The sequence below is a fragment of the Fusarium odoratissimum genome (assembly GCF_000260195.1).
Source record: "Fusarium odoratissimum NRRL 54006 unplaced genomic scaffold supercont1.2, whole genome shotgun sequence".
NCBI classification, from domain to species: Eukaryota; Fungi; Ascomycota; class Sordariomycetes; order Hypocreales; family Nectriaceae; genus Fusarium; species Fusarium odoratissimum.
This window is the reverse complement of record NW_022158688.1, coordinates 301,844-325,847: the sequence shown is the minus strand read 5'-3', so window position 1 is coordinate 325,847 and position 24,004 is coordinate 301,844. Positions and strand designations below refer to the sequence as shown.

At 48.2% G+C, this 24,004-nt stretch overlaps 9 protein-coding genes across 10 annotated transcripts; 5 read left to right on the top strand and 4 right to left on the bottom strand.

Moving 5' to 3' along the window:
- Nucleotides 1-27: 27 nt before the first annotated feature.
- FOIG_01700 (uncharacterized protein) lies at nt 28-888 on the bottom strand (the record flags this gene model as incomplete). Its single annotated transcript, XM_031198676.1, has 1 exon — nt 28-888. One exon carries the CDS (start codon nt 886-888, stop codon nt 28-30), a length of 861 nt encoding a protein of 286 aa, XP_031070713.1.
- Nucleotides 889-2,122: 1,234 nt separating this feature from the next.
- On the top strand, nt 2,123-4,486 carry FOIG_01699 (uncharacterized protein; the record flags this gene model as incomplete). The annotated part of the gene is made up of 1 exon (XM_031198675.1): nt 2,123-4,486. The coding sequence occupies one exon, from the start codon at nt 2,123-2,125 to the stop codon at nt 4,484-4,486; it is 2,364 nt and encodes a 787-aa protein (XP_031070712.1).
- Nucleotides 4,487-4,872: 386 nt separating this feature from the next.
- On the bottom strand, nt 4,873-5,606 carry FOIG_01698 (uncharacterized protein; the record flags this gene model as incomplete). The annotated part of the gene is made up of 2 exons (XM_031198674.1): nt 4,873-5,234; nt 5,285-5,606. 2 exons carry the CDS (start codon nt 5,604-5,606, stop codon nt 4,873-4,875), a joined length of 684 nt encoding a protein of 227 aa, XP_031070711.1.
- A 1,530-nt stretch (nt 5,607-7,136) lies between these two features.
- On the bottom strand, nt 7,137-8,155 carry FOIG_01697 (uncharacterized protein; the record flags this gene model as incomplete). The annotated part of the gene is made up of 1 exon (XM_031198673.1): nt 7,137-8,155. The coding sequence occupies one exon, from the start codon at nt 8,153-8,155 to the stop codon at nt 7,292-7,294; it is 864 nt and encodes a 287-aa protein (XP_031070710.1). The 3' UTR covers nt 7,137-7,291.
- A 2,095-nt stretch (nt 8,156-10,250) lies between these two features.
- Nucleotides 10,251-12,531, top strand: FOIG_01696 (uncharacterized protein). Its single transcript, XM_031198672.1, has 2 exons — nt 10,251-11,104; nt 11,156-12,531. Exons 1-2 carry the CDS (start codon nt 10,855-10,857, stop codon nt 12,406-12,408), a joined length of 1,503 nt encoding a protein of 500 aa, XP_031070709.1. The 5' UTR covers nt 10,251-10,854; the 3' UTR covers nt 12,409-12,531.
- Nucleotides 12,532-12,767: 236 nt separating this feature from the next.
- Nucleotides 12,768-14,584, top strand: FOIG_01695 (uncharacterized protein). Its single transcript, XM_031198671.1, has 6 exons — nt 12,768-13,113; nt 13,165-13,378; nt 13,436-13,527; nt 13,579-13,967; nt 14,014-14,113; nt 14,165-14,584. The coding sequence occupies exons 1-6, from the start codon at nt 12,895-12,897 to the stop codon at nt 14,339-14,341; spliced, it is 1,191 nt and encodes a 396-aa protein (XP_031070708.1). The 5' UTR covers nt 12,768-12,894; the 3' UTR covers nt 14,342-14,584.
- Nucleotides 14,585-16,993: 2,409 nt separating this feature from the next.
- FOIG_01694 (uncharacterized protein) lies at nt 16,994-17,191 on the top strand (the record flags this gene model as incomplete). Its single annotated transcript, XM_031198670.1, has 1 exon — nt 16,994-17,191. One exon carries the CDS (start codon nt 16,994-16,996, stop codon nt 17,189-17,191), a length of 198 nt encoding a protein of 65 aa, XP_031070707.1.
- Nucleotides 17,192-17,330: 139 nt separating this feature from the next.
- Nucleotides 17,331-18,522, bottom strand: FOIG_01693 (uncharacterized protein; the record flags this gene model as incomplete). Its single annotated transcript, XM_031198669.1, has 2 exons — nt 17,331-18,164; nt 18,218-18,522. 2 exons carry the CDS (start codon nt 18,520-18,522, stop codon nt 17,423-17,425), a joined length of 1,047 nt encoding a protein of 348 aa, XP_031070706.1. The 3' UTR covers nt 17,331-17,422.
- Nucleotides 18,523-19,462: 940 nt separating this feature from the next.
- FOIG_01692 (uncharacterized protein) lies at nt 19,463-23,825 on the top strand. Of its 2 annotated transcripts, XM_031198668.1 has the most exons (2): nt 19,463-20,052; nt 20,102-23,825. In XM_031198668.1, the coding sequence occupies exon 2, from the start codon at nt 20,148-20,150 to the stop codon at nt 23,694-23,696; it is 3,549 nt and encodes a 1,182-aa protein (XP_031070705.1). In that variant the 5' UTR covers nt 19,463-20,052; nt 20,102-20,147; the 3' UTR covers nt 23,697-23,825. The 2 variants fall into 2 exon arrangements, with proteins under 2 accessions (XP_031070705.1, XP_031070704.1); XM_031198667.1 differs by having other exon boundaries at nt 19,463-23,825.
- Nucleotides 23,826-24,004: the final 179 nt, after the last annotated feature.

Genomic DNA, 24,004 nt, shown 5'->3' with positions numbered 1-24,004 from the left:
GTGTATCCAATTTCTCATCACCCTTTATCACAGAACACCGTTGCCCAATCTCAAATCGAAAAAATCAGGATTCATCTCCGCAAAAGAATCAAGCTTCTTATTCGCCTCAGCAGTCCAAGGATTTCTCAACCGCCCAGAAGCAAAAGGTTTATACTCCTCCTTCTGACTCTCATCAACTCGGTTCTGCGACTCTTGGGCCACGAGATCCATAATCCGAGGTGTCGTACGACAGATCTTCGAATACAACTCCGGCATGAATCGGACATTTCTGCAGCAGTATAATCGAATGTACGCGATAACCGGGCGTTTTTGAAAGACTCTATGCGGTGCTCCAGGGCCGTGTCTGTACAGCCACTCTCCGTTGAACTTGTCGACGAACCATCTTCTTCGGAATTTGCCGTGGACGAGTAACTTCTGAATCAACGGTTCGAACGTTTGCACATGCTCTCTCTTGTCTACCTTTGACCGACAAGCGTTCTCCATGAGTTGTAGGTCATGAACACTCTGCAACTTTATTCCATACTGGCCGTATAAAATATGAGAGGCATGACGCACGTCAAAGAAGACTTTTCGGTAGGATGGAGAATTGAGGATGTTTCGTAAACTGGCGCCGTAATATCCTCGCGTGGAAAATGCCTGATTTGCGAGGACGTTGATGTCGACGAGGTACAAACGTCGTCGAAATTCTGGCCCGTAGCACAGCAGAATCGTCAAAAGGTTGAGTTCTCCATTTCCGCCGAGACTCCTTGGCTCAATGTCGATGTACAGTAATGGGAGGCCGTTTCTCTGGGAGGCGTTGAGGACTGCGATACCATCGGCGAGGGATTTTATGCCTTGGATCGTGTTGATGGCCTCTACATCCGAGGTAGGCCTTTTCCAAGGAGTCATGGTTGATCGGGTTTTGGTTGTCTCTTTCTCGGCTTCGTGTTGGACAAGAGTATTTATACTTGCATTTGCCTTATGGTAGGTTCGTCTGTGGCTGATTGAAAAAGTGTAACAATTACAATGACTTGGCCAAATGTATTTTGTAGCAATCTTGTATTAGTCTTACACTCTTCTCTTCTATACATATTCGTTCCTTGAAGAATTACTTTCGTGAAGCGCCGGGGACCTTCTATTCTATGGCTCGCTGAACTGATTAACTTCATAACTGACGCCCTTGCCAGACAGATAACGCCAGCTCCTAGAATGTCAAGCTTTGATTGAGCGCTCCCTTATCAAAGTATCTGCCATGTGGCAAATGTCTAATGCATCACCCTTTGGATGTCAAAGTTTAAGAAGTGTGCACGAAGTAAATTTGCCGCGGTCCATGACGATTCAGCCCTAGGGTATTACGACCTACAGGGCTGTCACAAGGTTTTCGGCAGCAAAGTTCACGTGTTCGGTTGGTTCCAGACACACTTCTCGGAGACCATGCGCTTGAGAAATATCATTACCGATAACATGGGACTTTCTCTTATTTTCAGGGGTCTCCTTCAGCCCAGTGACAGAATGGGTGAGTTATTGATGACGCTATTTGACCAAGCGCGGCACTTTAAAAGTTCTAGATTTCCGCGAGTGGATCAGATACGATATCACCAGTTCAAAAAGCATATCACCACCTCATGTTTATCAACATGAATTGTGTAACTAATGGCAAAATATCAGCAACTAGATCTACAAAGAACCTCCATTTATGCAAATTATAGTACTGTAACCACTGCTTGTTGTTGTAAAGTGATGTCTTCATCTCGTACTCCAGAAGAGGAAACGCGTTGGAAAATGACAGCCACAGTCCCTGACGCTACACTTGATTAAGCATAAATCTCTGCTCCAGACCCTTTTTTCCATCGGCCACTATCCTCCAATGGGTTCCATGGCTGAGCTGAATAATGACCTAAGATCCGACACAACGGAGCTATTTGAGAGCTATACGCAACTATCGTTTGTCCGCTTACAAGTCAGGGGCAAAGCGCAATACCCATATCTGCCGTGTAACCGACGATGTGGTAATTAGTTTATGCATAATAAAACTGATTCCCAGAAATTTGCCTGTTGCTTTTCCTTTCTTGAGTATCCGTATTATTCGTGAGTGTTCGTCCTCACAGCCACTCTTTCATCTTTCCCTACACGCTCTTTGACGATGCGCTCCGTCGTAGCCATTGCGGCTTTGGCCCTTAGTGGCAGCTTTGATCTCGCTGCTGCAAGCCTCTGCAAGCCTCGCCCTTCTCACCTCAGCTCCGCTACAACCGACCTCACCCCCTCCGACACCGCGACTTCAGCAGCTGCTTCCGAGACCGCCGGATCCGTTGTCATCAAGAGCGTCGTCGACGGTGGCGGTTTCTCAGTCGCTCCCCCTGAAGGTGGCGTCCCAGGCTTCACTGTCGATGGTGATGCGACCATCGTCGTTGGGCCAGGTTACAAGGGGGATGGAAGCAAAGACTCGGGCTGTCTTTCACTGCAGGCTAGTGGCGACAGGAAGCGTGATCTTGGAAGCTTTGCTGGTGTTGCGCAGTCGCTCGATCAGTTGAGCTTGACTAGGCCTTACACCGTCCGCTTCTTCTACTTGGTTGTTACTGCACCGTCGCTGAACTTCTGCCAATTGACTGCTTCGCTTGGTAGCCAGACCTTCTTCCAGACTTGGATCATCAGCTTTGGAACTAGTGTGCAGTGGGGTATGGCTCTTGAGCAGGTTACTGCTGCTCAACGCTCTGCTCCTCTGTCCATCTCTATGAACTGTCTGGTTGGAGGGTCTGCTCAGGTTTATGTTGACTCTCTTTTCATGTCTAACCAGGTTACGCCTGCGACCATTAACGATCATCCTCTTGATCTTGGTGATTCGGATGCCTCTATCTTCACTACCACTTCATCTTCTGCTATTCAGACAACCACCTCCAGCAAGGTTGGAACTACATCTGTGCCTCCAATCATTCCAACCCATACTGAGAGCTCAGATGCGTCTTCTAACTCTGCTACACCCGGTACTGGAAGTCCCAACACTCAGCCTACTGGCAATCATACACCAGTTACTGGCAGCCCTCACACTGTTCCTACTGGCAATAACACTCCCGGTCCAATTGACAGCCAAACCTCCGCTGGAGGCAACACCCAAGCTACTACTCAGCCTGGCCCTCAGACTCCCGGCGCTCAAACTCCAGGTGCCCGGACTACTACATCCGACACAGAAAAGCAGTCCAGCACTGAGTCAGCTGTTACAAGCGCCAGTACATCAAGCGGCAGCTCCTCCCCTCGCCAATCCTCGACCATCAAGCCCGATGGCCCCGTTAGCCGCGTCTGCGCCAACGTTGGCACATCCTCCATCGCCGGTCGCGGATGCGGTATGCAGCCTTACAACAGCGCCGGAGCCTACAGCCGCTTCACAAGCAGCAACTACCAGAAGGAAGACTGCGCTGCCCTCTGTCTCGCTGATGAGAACTGCAAGTCTTTCGAGTGGAGCTATGGCAACAACTGTGCCAACGAATGTCGTCTCATTGCCTCTGTCTTGAGCGACGTTCCCGTTGGTAACACAGGTACCCAGTTCACCTCTTATGACCGCAGTTGCATCATTTCCAAGCCCTGCCCTAGTTTCCCCGAGGATAGTATCTGTATCAACAAGATGGGCAGCACTCCTAACAAGGGCTGTATCCGTCGTAAGGGAACGCTCAAGTCTTGTGCTCAGGAATTCGCGACTCTTACTGTCCAGCCTTGCGGCGGCGGAGATCAGTGCAGAGACATGTGCGCCATGTACGCTGATTGTCAATCTTACTCTTACACTTCTCTCCTGTCACAGAGGAACTGCAAATTGTATGCCGGTACTACCGATGAGATCACCGATGAGGGAGGTAGCGATTACTTCTCTGATATCGGCTGCTGGGCTTGCGGACAGAACATGGGTTTCTCAACATATGGTCTTCTTACCAACGATAATGTTGTTCTCCCCGAGATGACATGCCAGGCTCCTACCAAGGCTGTCGCGGATACACCTACCACCTTCAACACGAGAACCACTCCAGCCGCTGAGTCTACTTCTTCTTCAGCCGCCGTCCAGCAGCCCCCAACCACCACCACAGAGTCTGCCAGCTCTACAGCTACCGTCATGACCTGCCCCACTGGCATCGCTGCCCCCGGATTCTGTCAACCTCTCGATAGCCTCCCTACTCAATCCGTTTCCCTCCCCGGCATCCTGGACCACTGGCCCCAGAGCGACGGTGACATCGAGCCTCCTGTCCAGCGGACCTGCAACGCCTTTGGTGTCAAGAAGGGCGGCTGGTGGGGACGCACTGTCCAAAGCAACAGACGTCAAAACACCATGGAGGACTGTGCCCTTCTATGTCGCGAGGAGGGATACTGCGAGGCTTTCGGTCTCGATACGACCAGCGGGTGGGGCAATCAGTGTGCTTTGTCGACTTATAAGCTTGGTACTGAGGGTATTGATCTCAATGTCCCGTATTCCTTCTGGTGGAGCGATCTGGATTGCTATGAGTGCCATGATTGTCAGGCTGCTTGAGGTCGCTGATGAACCTGGGAGATGTCTGGGCTATACATATTAAGCACTGGTATCTCCAAGTATTTTACCTTTTAGATTCGCTGTACACAGGATAGAAGTAATAATAATCGGCATACATAAACTGCTAGTCTTAATGACAAGCATTTGACCACGCTGCAACCACCGAGCCTGAGGTCTCGTAGAGATATGCGACCGGAGTAGATGCACTTGGTATATCATATATATACAATTATATACAAGTCAAGGCCTTATGGCTTTCAAGAAGTCAAAGGAATGCTAAAGATGATCGATTGACACTGAGCGTTACAACCACCACAGAATGAAGAAGCTTTCTCATCTTCCAGCGCCTAAAAGCGCCATTATCCGCCACCAAAGATAACCACTATCTACTCGTAGTACTCTGGAGCAAACTTGTGACGCATCAAAACATTTCGATCATGTCCAAGAATGACTGTCGCCCCCGTCGCCTTTTGCAACATGTGCACCAGCTGATTAGACTGAGACCAAGCAGCATGATCTCTCGTCAACCAACCCTGCGTGCTGAGATTATCATAATTCTCCTGCACGATGTACAGATCTGAGGTAAGGATCCAGGTACCGCTTTCTTTCAAGTTGACCTGCATGATGCAGAGTCCCGGAGTATGCCCGGGGCATAAGTGCACTGTGATACCGCGTGCGATGAGGATACTGTCGCCGTAGAGGGGCGTCCAGTTCATGTCAAATTTGAGATAGGTTGGTAAGTAAACTCCTGCGAAAACTGGTTAGTTTGATGTGACGGATGTTCAATGGTGAACATACCAATATCTACCTTGCTAGCAACGCTGTAAAAAGCATTTTTGAGCTCTATCTCATGAACATAAATAGGCACATCAGTACCTCTGAAGTATTCGAGACCACCTGCATGATCCAAGTGCAAGTGTCCAATAATGACACCTTTGACGTCCTTGATGTCATGACCAGTCTTCTTGATAGCTGCGTCGAGCTCCAAGTCTTCGCTATGCTCTCCCCGAGCAAAGATGTCGGCGAGTTGAGGCCCCCATACCTCTGGGTAATCCTTGCCTGCACCTGTTTCGTACAGTAAGAGGCCATCTTCGGGGTGTTCGATAAGGACAGAGATCATGACTAAATCTCTTCTCTTGTTCTCTGAAATTGGATGGCTGGCGGTACATACGTTCCCCTGCTCATGTCAACTGGGTGATGGTCTGTGACCTTGGAAATGGAGGACTGACAAAGGGGACAAAAAAGGCTTCATCTACCACGAGATTGCCGATATGGAGAAGCCACATCCGCGTCCCCTAGATATAGTTAGTAAAGTACAAAACAGCGATCTCGGTCATCAAAGGCATACGTCGGGAGCCACTTGATAGTTGGGCTGCATTATGCAAGGCTAGGTTGCTCATCGGCGTTCAATTGACTGGCGTGATCGTTACGAGAAGCAGCACCTGGAAACAAGACCAGTATTATTTCTGAAGAACTGATATCAAAGGAAACTTGATAAAGGATAGTCTGAGGTTTAAATGTTCGCATTGATGTTAAAAGTTGCTGTGTTATGGTCAATTGCGAATATCCAAAATCTATGCCATGCGACATCAAGCGGACAAACCTACGCACCAACTAGCCAGTAACTTTCGTTTCTTGACCACTTACATGCTTGACAAAGATATAGGTAATACTAACTCCGAGCGGCTGCTTGCCCTTCCGATTGAGCCTAAACACAAGTACGCAGAATATGGTTGGCTAATGAGCTTACAGCGTCGTATTATCCCGTCTTCTCATGACATGGTAGTCAAAACTCTCTCCGCCTTCCGCAGAACTGCCGGTCTTCGAATGCCGAAAGTCCCAGGTCTACATAGCTCCGTGCGCATATTCCATCTAGATTTGGAAGGGTTAGTCGAGTCGAAGGGATTTGCGGGGAAACTGCTCCGACGCTTTGATTGTTAGGAAAGCAATATGTTGGACATGTGAAAGCCAGATCAGCACTAGAGACCAAGCCTCCAGTGAGCATAATAACCAGAGTTCAAATGTAGGCCTTCTTTTGAGAATCATATTAAAGGTCGCCGCTTTTTTAATTTTGTTTATCAGATTACTTCTACGAAATCCTCTACAAGGTTACTTAGCTATTTATTGCAGCAATCCTTCGGCCTGCCCAGGCCCAACTAGGTCAGATCCTACTTCTTCACGGACCTTGCTAATTACACTGAATGGTCGAGCAACCTCAAACCGCCATATCTCTTCTATTCAAGCTCTCTTCGACCGCTTGACCGTCAATAGTAGGGCCGTAGTTTCACAACTATTATTATACCTATCAGAGTCATGTTTCCAAGGCCTAGCAGACCTGGTACCTTTTCGTTCACAGTGATGTCTTTCTATAAAGACAGTAATAGAATCTGCTGTAGAGCAGCTGTTGACCAATACAAATACTCCATGTCCCCCAGGAGGTCGCAACATTTGGTTCAAGAAAGGACTTATTTAGACCATTGAGCTCACCAACCACGATACTGGAGACCTTCAACCAAAGATAAAACCAGCGGTGTGTCGTACTATGGCCGTACAATTAATGTCAAACATTAAGCGGGTTCTTGTACTCGGAAAACAAGAAGAAGTGATGGGGGAGATCACCTAGCTGGGCTATTTTAGTGAAAGATAAGAGCTTATGAATCTTAATATATCTCTATTGATGTTTCTAGTTGCAAGAATGAAATCTACATATTGATCGTAACATTACTAAATGAGTGGGTTGATTACATTAATTGAGTCATGAGCCGTATTTCGCATATCCTTCCTCGTCCTCGCATGTAAAACTATTTAGTAAGTGTAAACCTGTTCGGGACCAAGGTCACCGAACTGTCCAGAGCCAAAAGGATTGGATGGGGTAGTTGTGACCTTCTGGCCGTTGACGTCAGGAACACCAAACCAGGCAAGTTCCTTACCCTTGACAACTGTGATGACAGCAAAAGCAGGGGCAGGTTCAGTTACATAGCCCCAAGAGACAGTAAATTCAGAGCCATCAGTGCAGGGCTCGTTAGACCAGCTCTCGGTGGCAGCATCTTTACCGGGCATACGGATGATAGTACACCGCTCGGTCTTTCCATCTGCACCAGGTGCGATCTCGAAGTTATAATCACAGCCTTCGTTATCCTCGCCGCAGTAGCGAGTAAGATCCTTAATGGTCCAAGTCTTGCCATCAACGGGCTCAGGGCTGGGGTAGGTGATACCCTCAGTGCAGTCGCCGGTAGGGGCGGGCACGGGAGCGGGTTGCACCGCAGTCTTGGAGCCCACGGGGTAGGTAAAATAGCTTGATGGGCAAGATCCGGGGTGAGCAGGGTTACAACCACCAGGAATGCCTGGAATGGAAGTGAAGGTCTCGGCTGGGGCAGTATACTTGTTGGTAAAGTACGATGAAGGGCACGAGCCGGGATGGGCAGGATTGCATCCGCCGGGAATCTCGGTTTTGGTTGGCTGGGCAAGCGATGCTGTAGCAGAAGCGCAATACTCGCGGTTGCGCGCATTATCTTCGCCCACGCAGGCAGTTAGAGTGCATGAGCATGCAACCTCTGGGGTTCCCGCGGCAATGCAAGATTTATAGGCATCCTGGCACTCATCGCGGCGGGATAGAGGGGCAGCAGAGACTGCGGAAGCCACGGCCAGGGCGATGATAAGCTTGTTCATGTTGAACTCTGGGCGCGAAAGACCGATGCAGTGGATAGAGTCTTGGGGGATGGAAGAGTTGAATGTTTGCCTGAGAAGTAGAGAGGCTGGTGCTGATGAGGATGATGGAGTTGGTCCGGTCTGAAGGTATTCAAATTGCATTTTATACCTCCCTCTCGTTTATCTTTGACCCGAGGATCCGTCACTCAGCTGCCCACTCTGCCCAACCTCTCGTATAATTAGAGTTCTATGATCAAACAGCCGTGAATTAATGATATCATAAGGGTTCTAGCGCAGAAAAAAGAATCCGCGCCAATCCTTAGCCATCCCCATATTGTTTAAGTGCAATCCCAAAGAAGCAATAGGTTATGCCAAGCCTCGTATTCAACATCATAATCATGCTGAAATAGACCTGCCCACGTTCATCTTAGCTGAATTTGTTTTGGCCGGAAATCTGGCGTTGCCGATGAACCGACCACTTTCGGGCACACTGCTATCTGATCTACAGTTGATACGATTCCCGGCCCCACTAACACGAGATTATGGTCCTAGCTACCCAAGAGCCGAGCATGTAAGAAATCCTGCTTCTACTATTGGATGGGCAAAGTTCAATCCACCTTGAACTTGCCGTCTTCAGGTTTAAGTTAGAGGGTATGTAGATAGAAGAGTGGCGAATAACCTCTTGGTAATACAAGCAAAGGCTCAACAGCACTTAAGCTTATAGCAGCATTAAAAGTACAAGCAGCACATAGACCTCCAGAGTGTATGTCTGTGGGCTACGCCTAAACTCAGCAACGATGGTGCACGACTCTCACTGATTTCTACCTTATCGGGCCCTGGCTATCTTATCTCGCCAAGAACAATGCTCTCGTACACAATCGTCATCTGCCTTATTGACCTTCAGCGTCTTCACATTCGTGGCGTTCACAGTTCACAAGAAGATGGTACTGTTTGGTCCATTGTGACATTTTGCTTTTTAGAATCAATACTATTTTCTTAATCGATGCTACATGTTCAACTCTCCCTGGTCATCCTAAGTAGCGGGGAGCGGTTGATGCTGTCTACAAGGTTGACGGCCTTCTTGGGGGGGATAAGTTCTGTCCACTTGTACGAAGACTTGTTCCAGGAATAAGACATCAGTCAAAATAATATTGCTTGTTCCCAAGACTTTACAGTGGCCGAAGATAATTCTTTCGCATTTTTTAACATTCTTTAATTGCCGGTGAAAGTGGTATTCTTACCGGAATTGGAGTACTGCCAACTGATTTAACGTTTAGCGCTGTTTGTAGGGTCAGTTATAGTCCCCCTGGGCGCAGCCCCGTATACTACAAGTGTGTCTGATGCTCCTGTATACCCCATCCGCCTTGAGCTAATACCTCCCGTCCCGACTGATTTATGGCTTGACGTTGGCTCGATTGACGCCTCCACTAATGCCGCTGCCACTGCCGGCAGCCTAGCCGCTAATTGTACCTAGACTACAAGGCATCATCGGAAGAAATGCTTATATACACGATTGGTGCCATACGCCATGGCGGCGCTCTATGCGATGACATTCTTCGAGGCAAATGTCTAGGTGCAGTAAGACCATAAACCATACTAGCTATCTATGTGACAACGCCGCGTGTCATCATCATTGTGCCCAGCCGTGGCATAATAAATAAGAGACAGTAGAGGAAAAGAGGCACATTTATCATTGGCTCAGATATGCTCACTTGCCTTGGAGGCCAGATGCGGAATCCATTGCGCGATTTCCTAGGCCTCTGTCTCTCGATCGACATGATTACCCTGCACGTCGAGAAACATGTCACTGGTGCTTGTGACACATCACTTCCAACGGTCTTCAATTACCAGGGTCCTGTGCCAAGTTCTTATCCCACCTCGCATCACCGATATCCGAAATCTGATAAATATCTCTTCCATTTTCTCCTGCACATTTGCTGTATTTCGTTATCTTAGAGGTGGAAAATCCTTCTCTCATTATTAGTCTAGTGCACACATCAACTCCATCACGCGGTACTGTTTGTAATAATTGGACGAATTACTGATCCTGCGGACCGTTAATCCGACCAACAACTGTAATCGGGCGTAAGCACTATAACGCAAAGCTTCAGCCTTGACACGATCCCCTGTTCAGTGACTTTACCTGTTGGGGCTCGTGCATCGTGCGGCTGAGGATCGGCACCAGCGATCATCAAACAATCAGCGAAATGACTCGAGAATGCGGAGCAAAACTTGGCCTTCTGCTCCTTGATCATCGTAATAGACATAAGTTTAAGGTTTAACAGTAAATAACTTGAAAGAATGGGACAAGGCCTTGGTGGCATGATGAGTATTCTGCCTGATCATCACCAAGCTGCAGGCTATGGACGCCACAAAGCGCTATTCACAACGGCTAATGCACGCCCGGACATTCCAGTCACTTAAGGTTAATTGTCCGTCCCAGCCTCTATTCAGTTTCGGCATAGCACAGCGAGATAAAGGCTGCACTCTTTTCATTTCTCAGCCTGATTGCTCTTGGCAAGGTTGACGGTCAGGGGAGATCCTCGCCAGCTAGAAGATCATGACACCACAAAACCCGATACAGAAGAGGGGTAATGCGTTGGCGGCGTGTTATAAATGACTCTTGAGTGCCACGGCCCAGCCTCGCTGTCGGGAGGGGCTTTCAGGCTTGACTGACGTTTATTCTTTTCTTCAAGTTTGAATCCGGCATTCTGCCCAGCATGCGGTTCTATCAGATTGCACCCCTTGGCCTCTGGGTAGGCAAAGGTGCGGCGAGTGGCAGTCAGCTCTTCCACGACACCTTCCAGCTGAACAAGTTACCTGACATGGTGTCACTGGCCGATGCCAAACTGAAAGACATCGTACTCCCCGACTCCATCTCTGAATTCACTGAGTGGATCGGAGGAATCCCAGAACCACAAGCCTTTGGTTTACAGCCCAGACAACGGCAGTGTGTCGACGCAGGATACTGTATGTCAACACCCAAAATTCCGTAGTACGCCGTCGCTGATAAGATCTTAGATCCATGCTCAAGCGGCCTCGGATGCTGTCCTGAAGGTAGCACCTGCGTCTCCAGCGGGTGCTGTCGAGGTAATGCCAAACAATGCGGCGCAGGCCGATGTTATGATCCATCATCACAGATTTGTTGCAGTAGCGGTACCGCTTGTCTCAAAGGTCAGACCTGTGTCAGTGGAGGTTGCTGCAGCAGCGGTGAGACCAAGTGTGGCTCTTCTGGATGCTATAACCCGAACACCTCGGTTTGTTGCGGAGGTATCGGTAGGAACTGCCCCAAGGGATATGACTGCATGCCAGGTGGAGGGTGTTGTCCATCCGGCCAGAAGCGCTGTGGTAATAGCAAGTGTTATAACCCACGAACGACCACTTGCTGTACCGGACCTGGAACTGTCTGGGCCTGTCCAAAGTCCAGTGAGTGTTGTTCAACTGGATCTTGTGCCAACCCCTCGACTCAAAAGTGCTGCGAGAATGGATCGTGCTTGAAGGGGACTACATGCTGCGACAAAGAGTGCTGTCGATCGAATGGTTACTGTGCCTCCGATGGCTACTGCAAGCTATGCCCTGCTGCCACTAAGACCATCAAGTCGACGAACACAGTCACCACAACTAAGATGAAGACGGTCCGCGTTACAACTGACATCGAGCCTGACACTGGCAACGCTCCCGAGTTTACATGTGTGCCCATGACAGCTACCAACGATGAAGGTGCAACACTTGAGCTTGATGAGGGATGTACTCTGCACTACGAGCCTCCTGAAGCTACCACCACTGACAATGCCGCTGCTCGTCTTCGCCGTGATGCCGCAACAGCACCTGCCCACGTCAACAGAGGACACGGTCTCCTGGCAAGACAGGCTTCATGCACACCCTATACAACTGTTACAAGAACCGAATGGGAGACCGAGACCGAGACTGAAACTGGCACAAAGACCATCACGGTCCAAGGCGAAGATGCGACGTTCTCCTGCCCTGAAATGGAAGTCACCAACGATGTCGGTGATACTCTTGCTCTTGATGCCGAGTGCGTCTTGTCATTTACGCCGGCTGAAACAACAAGTTCTGAGGAGGGAGCGTCAGCGCAGGATCGGCCGACGGATGAGCTTCAGGTCCCGGCTGGAACTGGAGAGGAGAGTACTACTACGGTAACAGCTACTGCAGGGAGTGGAGGTTCGAATGATAATAGCGGCGCTATTGAGAGAGCCTCGTTGTCACTAATGTTGAGTTTTGCTGGTGTTGCAATGTTTGTGCTTGTCAATTAGGGGACAACTGTTTGTCTAGTAATTATACACTTTGGGTTTCATGTTTCTTAAATAGCCTTTTCCTATCGATTTAATAATTACAGAGCTCCTGTCTAACCAAGCTAAGTACAAGTTAACCAAAAATTTAAGCATTCGATAATATTATACCAATATAAACAAAGTGGCAGATTGAACTTCTCACGACAGAGATTAAGGACAGCCAAGACAACGGAAGAATTAATGACCCGGGTTTCACTTATCGATCATAGCCGTGATTGGTGGAAAACCCCCTTTCGTGGGGTCCGTAACTGTCCAATCTCAGCTAAGTATTTAGTTGGCTCAGCGCCACCGGCTCACGGGACCAACTGGAGAAAATCCTTCAGTTCTCTTCGTTAAGCTTATTATGCTTCTATCACACGGGCTGTGAATTTTAACCTGAGTTGATTGCCTGGGGACCACTAACTGCGCTGGCCGTAGACTTATTTCATTCACAGCACACCTTTAAAAATGCCTCAATCTCAGAACAAGACACAGGCCAATCAACATGGAGACTCAGAGGCTTCATCTCTGTTGGCTCCAGCGGCTGTCAACAGGGAAGACTCTTCAGAAACATCCTCAGAAACAAGCCCAGACTCCGAGTCAACAGTTTTAGAAAAGTTACAAAACTTTTACTCCCGAAACATCGGTCTATTCTACGTCCTAGTCGCCCAATTATTCGCCTCAATCGTAAGCAAGCCACTCCCGTACCCGATGAAACGGTCACACTAACAAAATCAGATGTCTATGACAACGCGGCTTCTTGAAACGGGGTTTGAAACAAAGTTCCACGCTTTGCAGATCATATTCGTCCGAATGCTGGCTACTGCGTTGATTGGCTCTGTTTATATGTGGGTTAAAAAAGTACCGAATTTTCCTTTTGGGCCGAAGGAGGTTAGGGGTTTGTTGGTGTTGAGAGGCTTTGCGGGATCAGCTGGGCTTTTTGGGCTTTACTGTGAGGATTTTTTCATGACTGGTTTGAGGAGAGGATTTTACTAATGTGCTGGTTTAGACTCACTGTCGTATCTTGACATATCTGATGCAACAGTCATCACTTTCCTTGTCCCGACCCTCACTGCCTTCATTGCATGGGTCGCGCTGCGCGTAAGTCTTTTCTCAACGCTCTAACACAATTTCATCTAACTCGGCATCTAGGAACCATTCACCATCAAAGAAGCAACCGCAGGCTTTATCGCCTTCGCAGGTGTTCTCTTCGTCGCCCGCCCAGCCTTCCTCTTCCCCGAAAGCTGGCGAACATTATCGGAATTGGAATCCCGTTCCGTAGACTCGGATTTCACTGCTGACGGTGGTATCTTGCCACCGGTAAAGGCTACACCACAAGAACGCACCATTGCTATTCTTTGCGCGATCTTTGGTTCCTTTGCAGCAGCCACGGCGTATGCGACTATCCGCGTGATCGGTAAGCGGGCTCATTCACTCGTCAGTGTTAACTACTTCGCTGTGCTTGCGACCGTGAGTTCATTCCTCATCATCATGATTCACCCTGATCTTCAGTTTGAGATTCCGAAGACTATCGCTGAATGGTATGTAATTTCGTCCGTAACCTTAGCCCACTGCTCATATGATTAGGTGTCTACTTCTCTCGATTGGTATCTCGGGCTTTCTGCTCCAGCTTCTCCTCACAGAAGGTCTTCAGCGGGAAAAGGCTGGTCGAGCCACCAATCTTATCGTAAGTTCCTGCTTGCCAACACATTCGCGACCAGTACTAACTTAGTGACAGTACGTCCAAATGGTCTTCGCGCTGATCATCGAGCGAATCGTCTGGGGAACTACTCCTCCAATCACGAGCTTCATCGGCAGTGCTCTCATCATTGGTTCAGCTATCTGGGTCAGCCTTCAAAAGAAAGCTCCTGCTGAACCAAGACCACTTCTTGACGAGGAGAGAAGACAGCAATAGTATGAGGAAGCTCTGCCACAATGTCTATTGATGGGGAAGATCTTACAGACTACCGAAGGGAAAGACAATTTTCCATGCGGCATGGAACATACACGAAAAAAGACTGCGGATCAGACGTCTCGGTTGCAGCTGCGTGCTTGCGATATAGATAATTCATGTACAAACTAATCACATCGCATATATAGAAAAGTTTTATTTGTCAATTAACAACCATTGTCTAGCCTGGGGAAAATCTCTCCTTCGACAAGCTCAATATGCACCTTCAACAACACGCATGGTGCTCTGGCTAGCCTCTCTTCTTCGCCTTCTTGACACAAGCCGGGCAAGTCTCCGGAATATTGTGTCGCTCCACCGATGACTTCCCACAGGCGCCCCATTTGTTCTTACTGCGACCCTTACTGCACATTTTGTAATCTCTCTCCGTTCTGTGATCCTTGCCGCATTTGTGGCATTCAAAGTTGTTGACGACTTCGGTGCACATGGTAGATGTCTGCTGTGTGTTTTCTCGATTTATCTTTATTGGGTTGGGAGTATTCTTGGAAAGTCTGGGGTATACTACGCTGAGGGCGAGAACTTATATACCTTGAAATCGTATTGTGCATGCGTGAATATCCATGTGCAAATGTTCCATACCGTCAGTATGAGCAGGTGTCATACCCCGTGGCTTGCTCTCTGATCAGCTGAGTACATGACCTTGACGTACTTACTTTGATATCATTAAGGGGAGGCTGTATAAAAGAAATATTTATGCACTTTACGCAAGCACCCAGGCAAATGATAGGTGATGACCCGCGGTCTACCTCATGTTATCCCAACTCAACCTTCAATCACAGTGTATCCTTTGCCAACCGTAACAACAAAGATCAATATTTATCACGTTATAATTCTAACTCCGTCCTTAAGCAAACTCTTTCCGGGCTGCCTTACTTCTTCTTTGCTTAAGCACCGCACTTGTCCTTCCAGTATTCATGCTGGATGTTATACTTCCCGCAAGCACCGAATTTGGTATGTTTTCTCCCAACTCTGCACATCTTGAAGTCTTTCCTTGACTTGAAGTCCTTGCGGCATACTGTGCACTCCCAGGTATCAACAACCTCTGTACACATGATTGGTCGTGTATAGTAAGACATCTCCTGTGGAACTAACTATGTGTGAAACTTGTATAGTTGGAGGTTAGAAATGTCTTGAAGAATGGGATTGATATGCATAAATAGTTTAGGTCTTCGAGATACTGGTGCTACGGGTGTGTTCAGAGGAATGGAACACCGAGTTCCATCCAAGCCTGAAGAGAACCGCAGAGCCGCAAGACATTCACATCAATAGGAACCGACTTTCAGGGTTCTGGGGAGGAACGGGCATTGAAGACGCACTTCGCAAGCGAGATATCAGAACTTTACTGTTTGCTGGAGAGAACACGGATCAGTGTGTCGCTGGTACCATTCGAGACGCATACACCAAGGGCTGGGATTGCTTGATGCTCAGTGATGCTTGCGCGACTACGAGTCCCGAGTTTACCAAGAAGTGCACCGAGTATAACTGCGAAGGGGGCTGAGGGTTTGTGTTGAGCTGCAAGGACTTGGCTGATGGGGTGGAATCTATTGATAGGGGAACTCAGCATGTGTGAAGCTGCAATATTTGTATTGCGCATTCCGAGGACGAACATCGACACTGGAAAAGAGACTATAATGTACATATGTACACAGCGCATGAATGCCCCGCGTTTGCTTTTATATGATCGGTAGACCTGAGATCACCAAGCCAACTGTAAACAGGCAGTGAACTTTATTCTTTATAACCGTGGCGTTGAACACCGTTGAAGCGTACGTGATTTTGCATGCAACAGTATCCCGTGCCAAACCTTGAGCCAATTGAAAAATGTTTCTCATGCACCCATCGTTGCTAGCCCCAGGAAGGCAGGTGAAGGATCCTAGGCCTGTCGCGAATGAGTACTAGATTTCGGATACTTTAGGTACCTGTACTTGTCGGTTGGCCACGACATTGGCTGAATCCGAGGGCCCGATACGTTGCAGAAGACTTCCGACTCATGCGTGCCAAAGAAGCTCGGAATAGCTCCAAGTAATTGTGAAGTTGGCAAGTTTTGGCCTTCTTGCGCCTCTGTCCTTCGGTGGGCACATAGGTCAAAACCCCCCGGCAAATGTCTGGGCTTATCAACACAAGTTGACTAGTATCACTTCTACAAACGACCGTTGACACGTGGGACTCATCACGCTGCCAGCCAGCTTGGGGCTTTTCTCCGGGTCACGACGGCGATGGCCCGGAGGAAGACGCGCATGAGGGCAATGGTCAGCTTCCGTAGCTTACTTGGCAGTGAGATTTATGACAAGGGCCCATTAAAGGAAGCTTACGTGACGTAATGTTCCACTGATTGATATATTTCTCGCAGATGATAGGTCGTGATACGGAACTCGCTTCTTTGGAGCATGGGTTGGTATGGCACGCGAAGATAGACGAGTTATCTGATCATCTAATCTGATTATCTACAGGAAGAAGTTCCTGCTACACTTAATAGCTTAAAATGACTCAGCATCCCACCTATCTGATCTATAAAAGGCCGGTGAAACCCCCGCTTAACAGACGTTCAGTCTCCTCATTATCCTCTATCTCCTCTCCTCTCCTTGAACTATTCCAACAATGAAGCTTTCCATCATCTTCTTCACATTTGCCTCGGTCTCTACCGCTATGGCTGCTACTCTCCCCGAACATGAAGTTGAGATCCCCGGCAAGCTTGTTTCTCGCGACGAGTTTGAACTTGCTATTCGCCAGGCGGGATGCTCGGCTTGTATTCAAGGCATTCGCTGCTGCAACGGCTCCTGTATGCGTGGATGCTAAGTCTTCTAGACGGGCTCAAGCGATTTTGGTTGAGGTAACTTGAACACTACCCTCCACCGCCTCACCTTTGCATGAAGGAAGCTGACCTAGGGTTTCGTCAAGGTTATCTGGTAGACTTTAAATCAGGGAAGCGTATAAGGGGCAAAGGGACCGTATTACGCCAGAATGAGACTGCTACATAGAGAATCTGTATCTTATAGATAGCTCCCACCAGTAATAGCGAATCGAGGTCTATTCGTCATCTTCCGGAACAAAGTTGGCCTCGAATTCGCGTTGAATATTGTGGGCGTCGAAACCCTCAAGTTCGTCCCCTCTAATAGACCACCCGTGTGCTTCAACGAACGCTTGCACCTCGCTCTGTAATTCTTCAACATCCTCGTACTCAAGCCTCCAGCACTTATGAACAATCTTTCCCATGAACTCATCTTCAAGATCAGGCATCCAGTCCTCCTCGGCCATCAAGCGTTCAGTCTCGCCCCAATCCCTTCCTATTCCGTCCCCTGGCAGTTCAGAGGTCATGATCTGGTACACTAATCTACCAAACATGAACATATCGGTTTTGGATGTTGGCACTCGCACCGCCCGCGAAAGAGGAAGGTATTCTTGCGAAAACTCGATACCGCTGAAGAAAGAGCCGGGGAAGTTCCAACCATTGCTTGGGTCGATAAAGTCAGAACCGAGGAAGCCTGCTACCGCCATCGATAGAGAGCCTGCACTGATCCAGCAGTTTGTCTCGATGAGCTCTCCGTAAGCGATACCGCGAGAGTGGATTAATGAGAGACCTGATAGTAGTTGTAAGCTCCACTGGTAGGCCAAAGGTCGGAACTCTGGCTTGATCCGGGATGTGGGAGGTGCAGTATCTGCTTCAGCCGTGTAAACCTGAGAGTCATGGTTCTGTATAAAGGTCCAAAGAGAGCCATAAGACGGTTTCTTTAGTATAGGAAGACCTGTCCAGGCATCTTGACCGATAATACTGGTATATTCAGTTACCAGGAGCCGTGGGGATGGTTGCTCTTGATGACCTACGGTACGATTCTTGGATGCTCTTGGCCAATCATGTTATAAGCATAAGACGTTTTAAAGCAGTCGAAAGCCTCTGTGTCTTCTCGCCACAAAGCATCTGGGTCGTCGGCTTCGTTTTCGATCCAGAATCGGGAGCTGGGTACAAATATGACAGATTCAACATCCCTTGAATAAACGTGGACGCCCCCAATATCTATCGGCCACCGAAGACGATGACCTTGAGGGTCGGTCAATGGGACAGACCGAGGACCTGTTGCAGTCCGATAGTAGGTTCCCAGCTGTGCCTTATTGCGTACACCTCGAGCCATTTTGAAATGTGATGGAAGAGATAATGGATTTTGCTAGAGACTGGTGGATAATGAAGTTGTTGAGTTATAGTTGGTTGCATTCCCATTTTCCAGCGTTTTGCTCACAAGGGCGCCCGGAATGTTTATCCGGGCCGGCGCATCCTGTACTATTGGTAATTATTTCAGCTGTGTTCTCCAAGTTTCCCACTCACCCCACTGATACCAAATGGCTGCCTCGCCTAGCTCGCCCATCAGCCCGCTACTATTACATTTTAAGTCCCTTAACATTGCGTGGGGGAGAGAGATGAGCATCCTTGCTAGTCTAAAACAGGTAGAGTGTAACCCGAGGCGCTCAAAAGTCTAACTACCCATGTGCCAACGTTGGTAGGAGCAAACATCAAGATCTTCAAGCTGCATCATATCTGAACCTCGGTGTTCATTAGTGCGAAGGGATGTTCCTGAAGGAGCAGTTCGGAAGGTTGATCAAGTGAAGCCATCAGCACACGGTGGTTCCAATCGAATTAAAACACATAGTCGTTAAGTCACGAAGACATAACCTAAATCATAGCGCTGGAGCCTGCAGCTGAAAAAGGTATAATATAACTTCTATAATAGTGTAATAGGGAGGTCTTGATATTTCTAAAGAGCTTAGAATTTATATTTAAAAAGAATTAATGTTTCATAAACTTTAAAAATAAAGAAGTTAAAAAATATTATCTCTTTTAATTTCTTTAAATTTATTAATTTCTTACTATTATGTTCTATTTACGCTACTACTATATTAATCCACCAAAGCCTGATTTAATATATAACGAGAGATTCAGCTAAAAATAATGTATGCCAAATTCATGTTATCTAATAATAGCAAACGTGGCTTGGCATGCTTACTCTCCTCAGCCCACGTGAAGGGAAACAGGCCACTGTGCCCAGCCTGATTTCCTTCATTCACCGCGCGGTTCTTGAAAGATCAAATATTGCAGCAATCACCCATTTTCTGGATTCAACAGCGAAAAAGACTATCTCATTTTTAAGTACCCCTAGGAGTTTGGTAATCTAAAATGCAGGAACTTTCTAGCAGAATCGCGGAAGCCCAAGCACGTCTCAAGGCGCTTGCTGATGACCATGCGGACCGTGCTTCACAACTATATTATCTTGCAACTCTACTGAATGATCGTTACTCCGTCACTGAGGTGACGGATGATCAAAACAACGCTATTGACATGGTCAAGCAAGCTATCCAAGCTCCTTCTCATCAGCACCCTGACAGGCCAGAATGGCTGAGCTTTCTTGGAACCCTTTTGAGCGAGAGATATACGCGTACAGAAGGAATGAAGACCCTAGAGGAGGCGATCGTTGTTTCAAAACAGGCTGTTCATGAGACTCCCGACCATGATCCCAAGCATTCAGAGCGATTATACAATCTTGCTCTTTTATTAAACGACCGGTTTGCAGTTACAGAAGAACTGGCAGATCTAGACGAGGCTATTGCCAACACTAGGCAATCGATGGATTCTCCTAGCAAGAATCATCCGGACCGAATGGAGTGGCTGAGTAACCTTGGAGCCTTTCTCTATCATCGATTTTTGCTTACGGAGTCGAGGCCTGACCTGGATGAAGCCATCGATCTTGCTCAGGAAGTTGTGGATATGCTTCCAAACTCAGACCCCGATCGATCAACCCTCTTGCAAAACCTTGCTCTCAGACTCGACAGGCGATTCTCAGTTACAGCAGACAAAACAGACTTGGGTTTTGCAATTCAGAGTATCCGGGAAGCCATCTATTTGACACTCAGCGATGATCCCAACCTCGTCGAATACTCATACCAGTTAGCAAACCTTCTAGGGAAAAGATTCTCAAACACCCGGGAGATCCCAGACCTAGATGTTGCTATCACTAGCACAAAGAAGGCTCTGGAGATAACCACAAGTTCAAATCCCATCATGGCAGAAATATTGGAGACTCTTGCTTCGCTATTAGCAACCCGATACTCTATTCTAGGAGAGAAAAATGATATAGACGAAGCTATCAAATTTGCGAAACAAGCACTTCAAGAGGTCTCAACCCATGTTTCTGATGGAGAGTTTGATATAGCTTCAATGCTCAATGCCCTCGGTATATATCTGGGCGATCGATTCTTACAACAAGGTATATTACCAGATCTGGATGAGGCTATTGCAGCTGCGAAAGAAGCTAGCGAAATGGCCTCTTGTATTCACCCCGACCATCTACAATATTTGGACACTCTCAGTGTGCATTTAGGGAATCGATTTTCTCATGTTGGGACCTTTGAAGACTTGGAAGAAGCCATCGAAGTTAGTCGGGAAGCGATCAAGACAACATCATATGGCCATCCTGAACATGCCACAAGATTGAACAACCTTTGCGTTCTGCTTGGCGACCGATACGCTGCTCTTGGAGACGCGACGGATTTAGAAGCGGCGGTCCAGGTAATCCGAATGGCCATCCTAATCACTTCCGATGGTAGTCCAGACTTGGCGGTCCTTTTGAACTCTCTCAGTGTTCGACTCGGTGATAGGTATTCAGCTCGGGGAAGCGTAGCCGATTTGGAAGAGTCTGTCATAGTCGCCAAGCGAGCAATAAAGACGACCCCTGTTAGCCACCCCAACAGAGCCAAGTTCCTGAAAAACCTCAGTCTTCAATTGGGAAGGCGGTTTGCAACCATTGGAGACATGACGGACTTAGATGAGTCTATTCAAGTCGCCAGAGAGGCCGTTGAACTCACACCTGAAGACCGTCCGGAACGGCCAATATTACTGCATAATCTTGCTTTGCAGCTCGGTACACAATTCTCCCGTACAGGCGCCACCGGAATCTTGGAGGAAGCCATAAACCTTGCTAGGAAAGTTGTCGATATAACTTCCGACAGCCACCCCGATAGCGCAGCACATTTGAATACCCTCGCAGTGATCGTTTGCACTCGATACCAGCAGTTTGGAGCGATAGCAGATCTTCATGAAGCTATCAATGCTTCGAGAGATTCTGTGAACGCGACATCTGACGGTAATGCCAATCGGTCCTTACGGCTGAACAACTTCAGTGCTCATCTTTACTATCGTTTTAGTCGATCGTCCGACTTGGCGACGGGATTAACTGACCTTGATAAGGCCATTGATACTGCAAGAAAAGCCATAAAAGCATGCCTCGATGGCCATTCTGAGCGACCCAACCTGCTCAGCAATCTTGCTGTCCAACTTACAAGCCGTTTCTTGAAGACAGGGGACATGAAAGATCTAAAAGAATCCATTGACTTGGGTGGGGAAGCTGTCAAGATGGCCGACATGGGTCACTCTGAGCGAGCGGCATGGTTGTTTAACCTCAGCCGTTCTCTAGACCATTGGTATATGAGCACGCATAAGATAGAAGACTTGGAGAAGGCCACAACGGCTGCCAGAGAAGCGGTAGAGGCCACCTCCGTTGACTATCCCGGCAGAGCAGGGTTATTGAATAACCTAGGACACCAGCTGAACTCTCGATTCATACGCAAAGATTTGAAAGAGGACAAGATAGAGTCTCAGCGCTGTTATGAAGAGGCCTTGGTGTCAACAGTGTCTCTTCCTACCTATAGAATCTTTGCAGGTCGCTACCTCCTCTCGACTCCAGAAATCCTTCAGTACGGTCAAAGAGCGTATCAGATCGCAAAAACTACTATTGACTTGATTCCGTTGTCAGCACCGAACTCATTAGCCTCGGTTGACAAGAAGGTTATTCTTTCTCAAACTGCTGGTCTTGCCTCTGATGCTGCTGCAGTGGCCTTGCACACAGGTCAAGGAGCCTCAGCTGCCATTCAACTTCTCGAGTCAGGACGCGGTCTGCTAGCTGGCGCACTTCGTGACCTTCGCACCGATCTATCCTCCATTCAGGACAAACGTCCTGATCTAGTTCAGTCGTTTCACGATCTTCGTCGTATACTCGACTCCCCAACGCAGACGAATGTCATGATGACTGCCGATGCCGCCTCTGGTTCTTTCGGAGTTGACCGAAGGCACTGGGCGAATAGTGAGATGGCCACTCTCTTGAGCGAGATTCGGACCATCCCCGGTCATGAACGCTTCCTGCTACCGGCTACCGACACCGAGATGCGTTTGGCGGCTGAGCAAGGCCCTATTGTCATGGTTAATGTGAGCTCTCACAGATGCGATGCCCTTCTTGTTGAGTTAAGTAGTACCCGAGCTTTATCCCTCACAGCCCTGTCCGAGGACGAAATTTCTAGACGAGCGCAGAGTCTCCAATCTCTTGAAACATTAGAGTGGCTCTGGGACGTTGTGGTCGAACCGGTTCTCAAAGCTCTTGGTCTCAATCGGCCCTCACCAGAAGATCCCTTGCCACGCATATGGTGGATTCCTACAGGGGCGCTGAGCAAATTTCCTTTCCACGCAGCTGGTTATCACCTTGAATCTAGCGGCAGGACGACACTCGATAAGGTGATGTCGTCCTACAGTTCATCCATCAAAGCTATCATCGACACCCGCCAGGAACGCAATAAGACTATAGATGTCGATTCTGATAGCGATGTCGTACTTTTGGCGATGAATGAGACCAAAGGGCAAAGCCGTTTGAAATATGCAGATGCCGAAGTTCGGGCTGTGAAGTCAATGTTCGATTTGGTGGGACTACCAGTTAAACATCCGCAGCCACGGAAGGCTGAGACTTTGGCGGCCCTCCAGAAATGCCGTGTGTTTCACTTTGCAGGTCACGGCAGCACGAAATCAGACCCCTTGAACAGTTTAATCTACCTTGAAGACTGGCAAGATCAACCGCTGACAGTAGAGAGTCTGCTTGAGACCAATCTCCGCTCCGGCGCACCCTTCCTCGCCTACCTCTCCGCCTGCAAGACGGGTGAAAGCTTGGATGAGAAGCTAGCCGACGAGAGTCTTCATCTCACAAGCGCATTCCAGCTGACCGGCTTCCGACATGTCATTGGAACGTTGTGGGAGGTGGACGATGCTTTGTGCGTTGACATGGCGCAGATGACATACAAGGTTCTGGGGGAGAGTGGATTTCATGATGGATCCGTCAGCCAAGCACTCCATCGAGCTACTTGTATACTCAGGGATAAATGGCTGGCTGAAGAAAGGACGAGAGTTAGGAGCAGAAGTGAGCGGGATATCATCTCGTGTGACGACGAGACACGTAAAACTCCGCTCTGGGTGCCGTATATACACTATGGAGTCTAAGTAGATCTTCGTGGCGCAAGATAGAATCTGAAGTGTATACTTTTTCCCTGCATCTGAACTCCTAAGAGTTGACCCGTACAGTTAATCGTCGACGTTGCAATTTTCAATGCTTATATTCTTGTTCCTGGTAAAGTGTATCGCGCTTCATTGGTATCGCTGTACAGAAATTCCTTTTCCAACTGCAGCTGGAGGTCTGCCAGCTTTTATTTGTAGTCTGAAACGAGAGTCTAATAGAGACTTTCGCATCTCAAATCACTGTTCGTTCATATGTAAACCATAAACATGATTGGAAACACCTTACCCTAGAG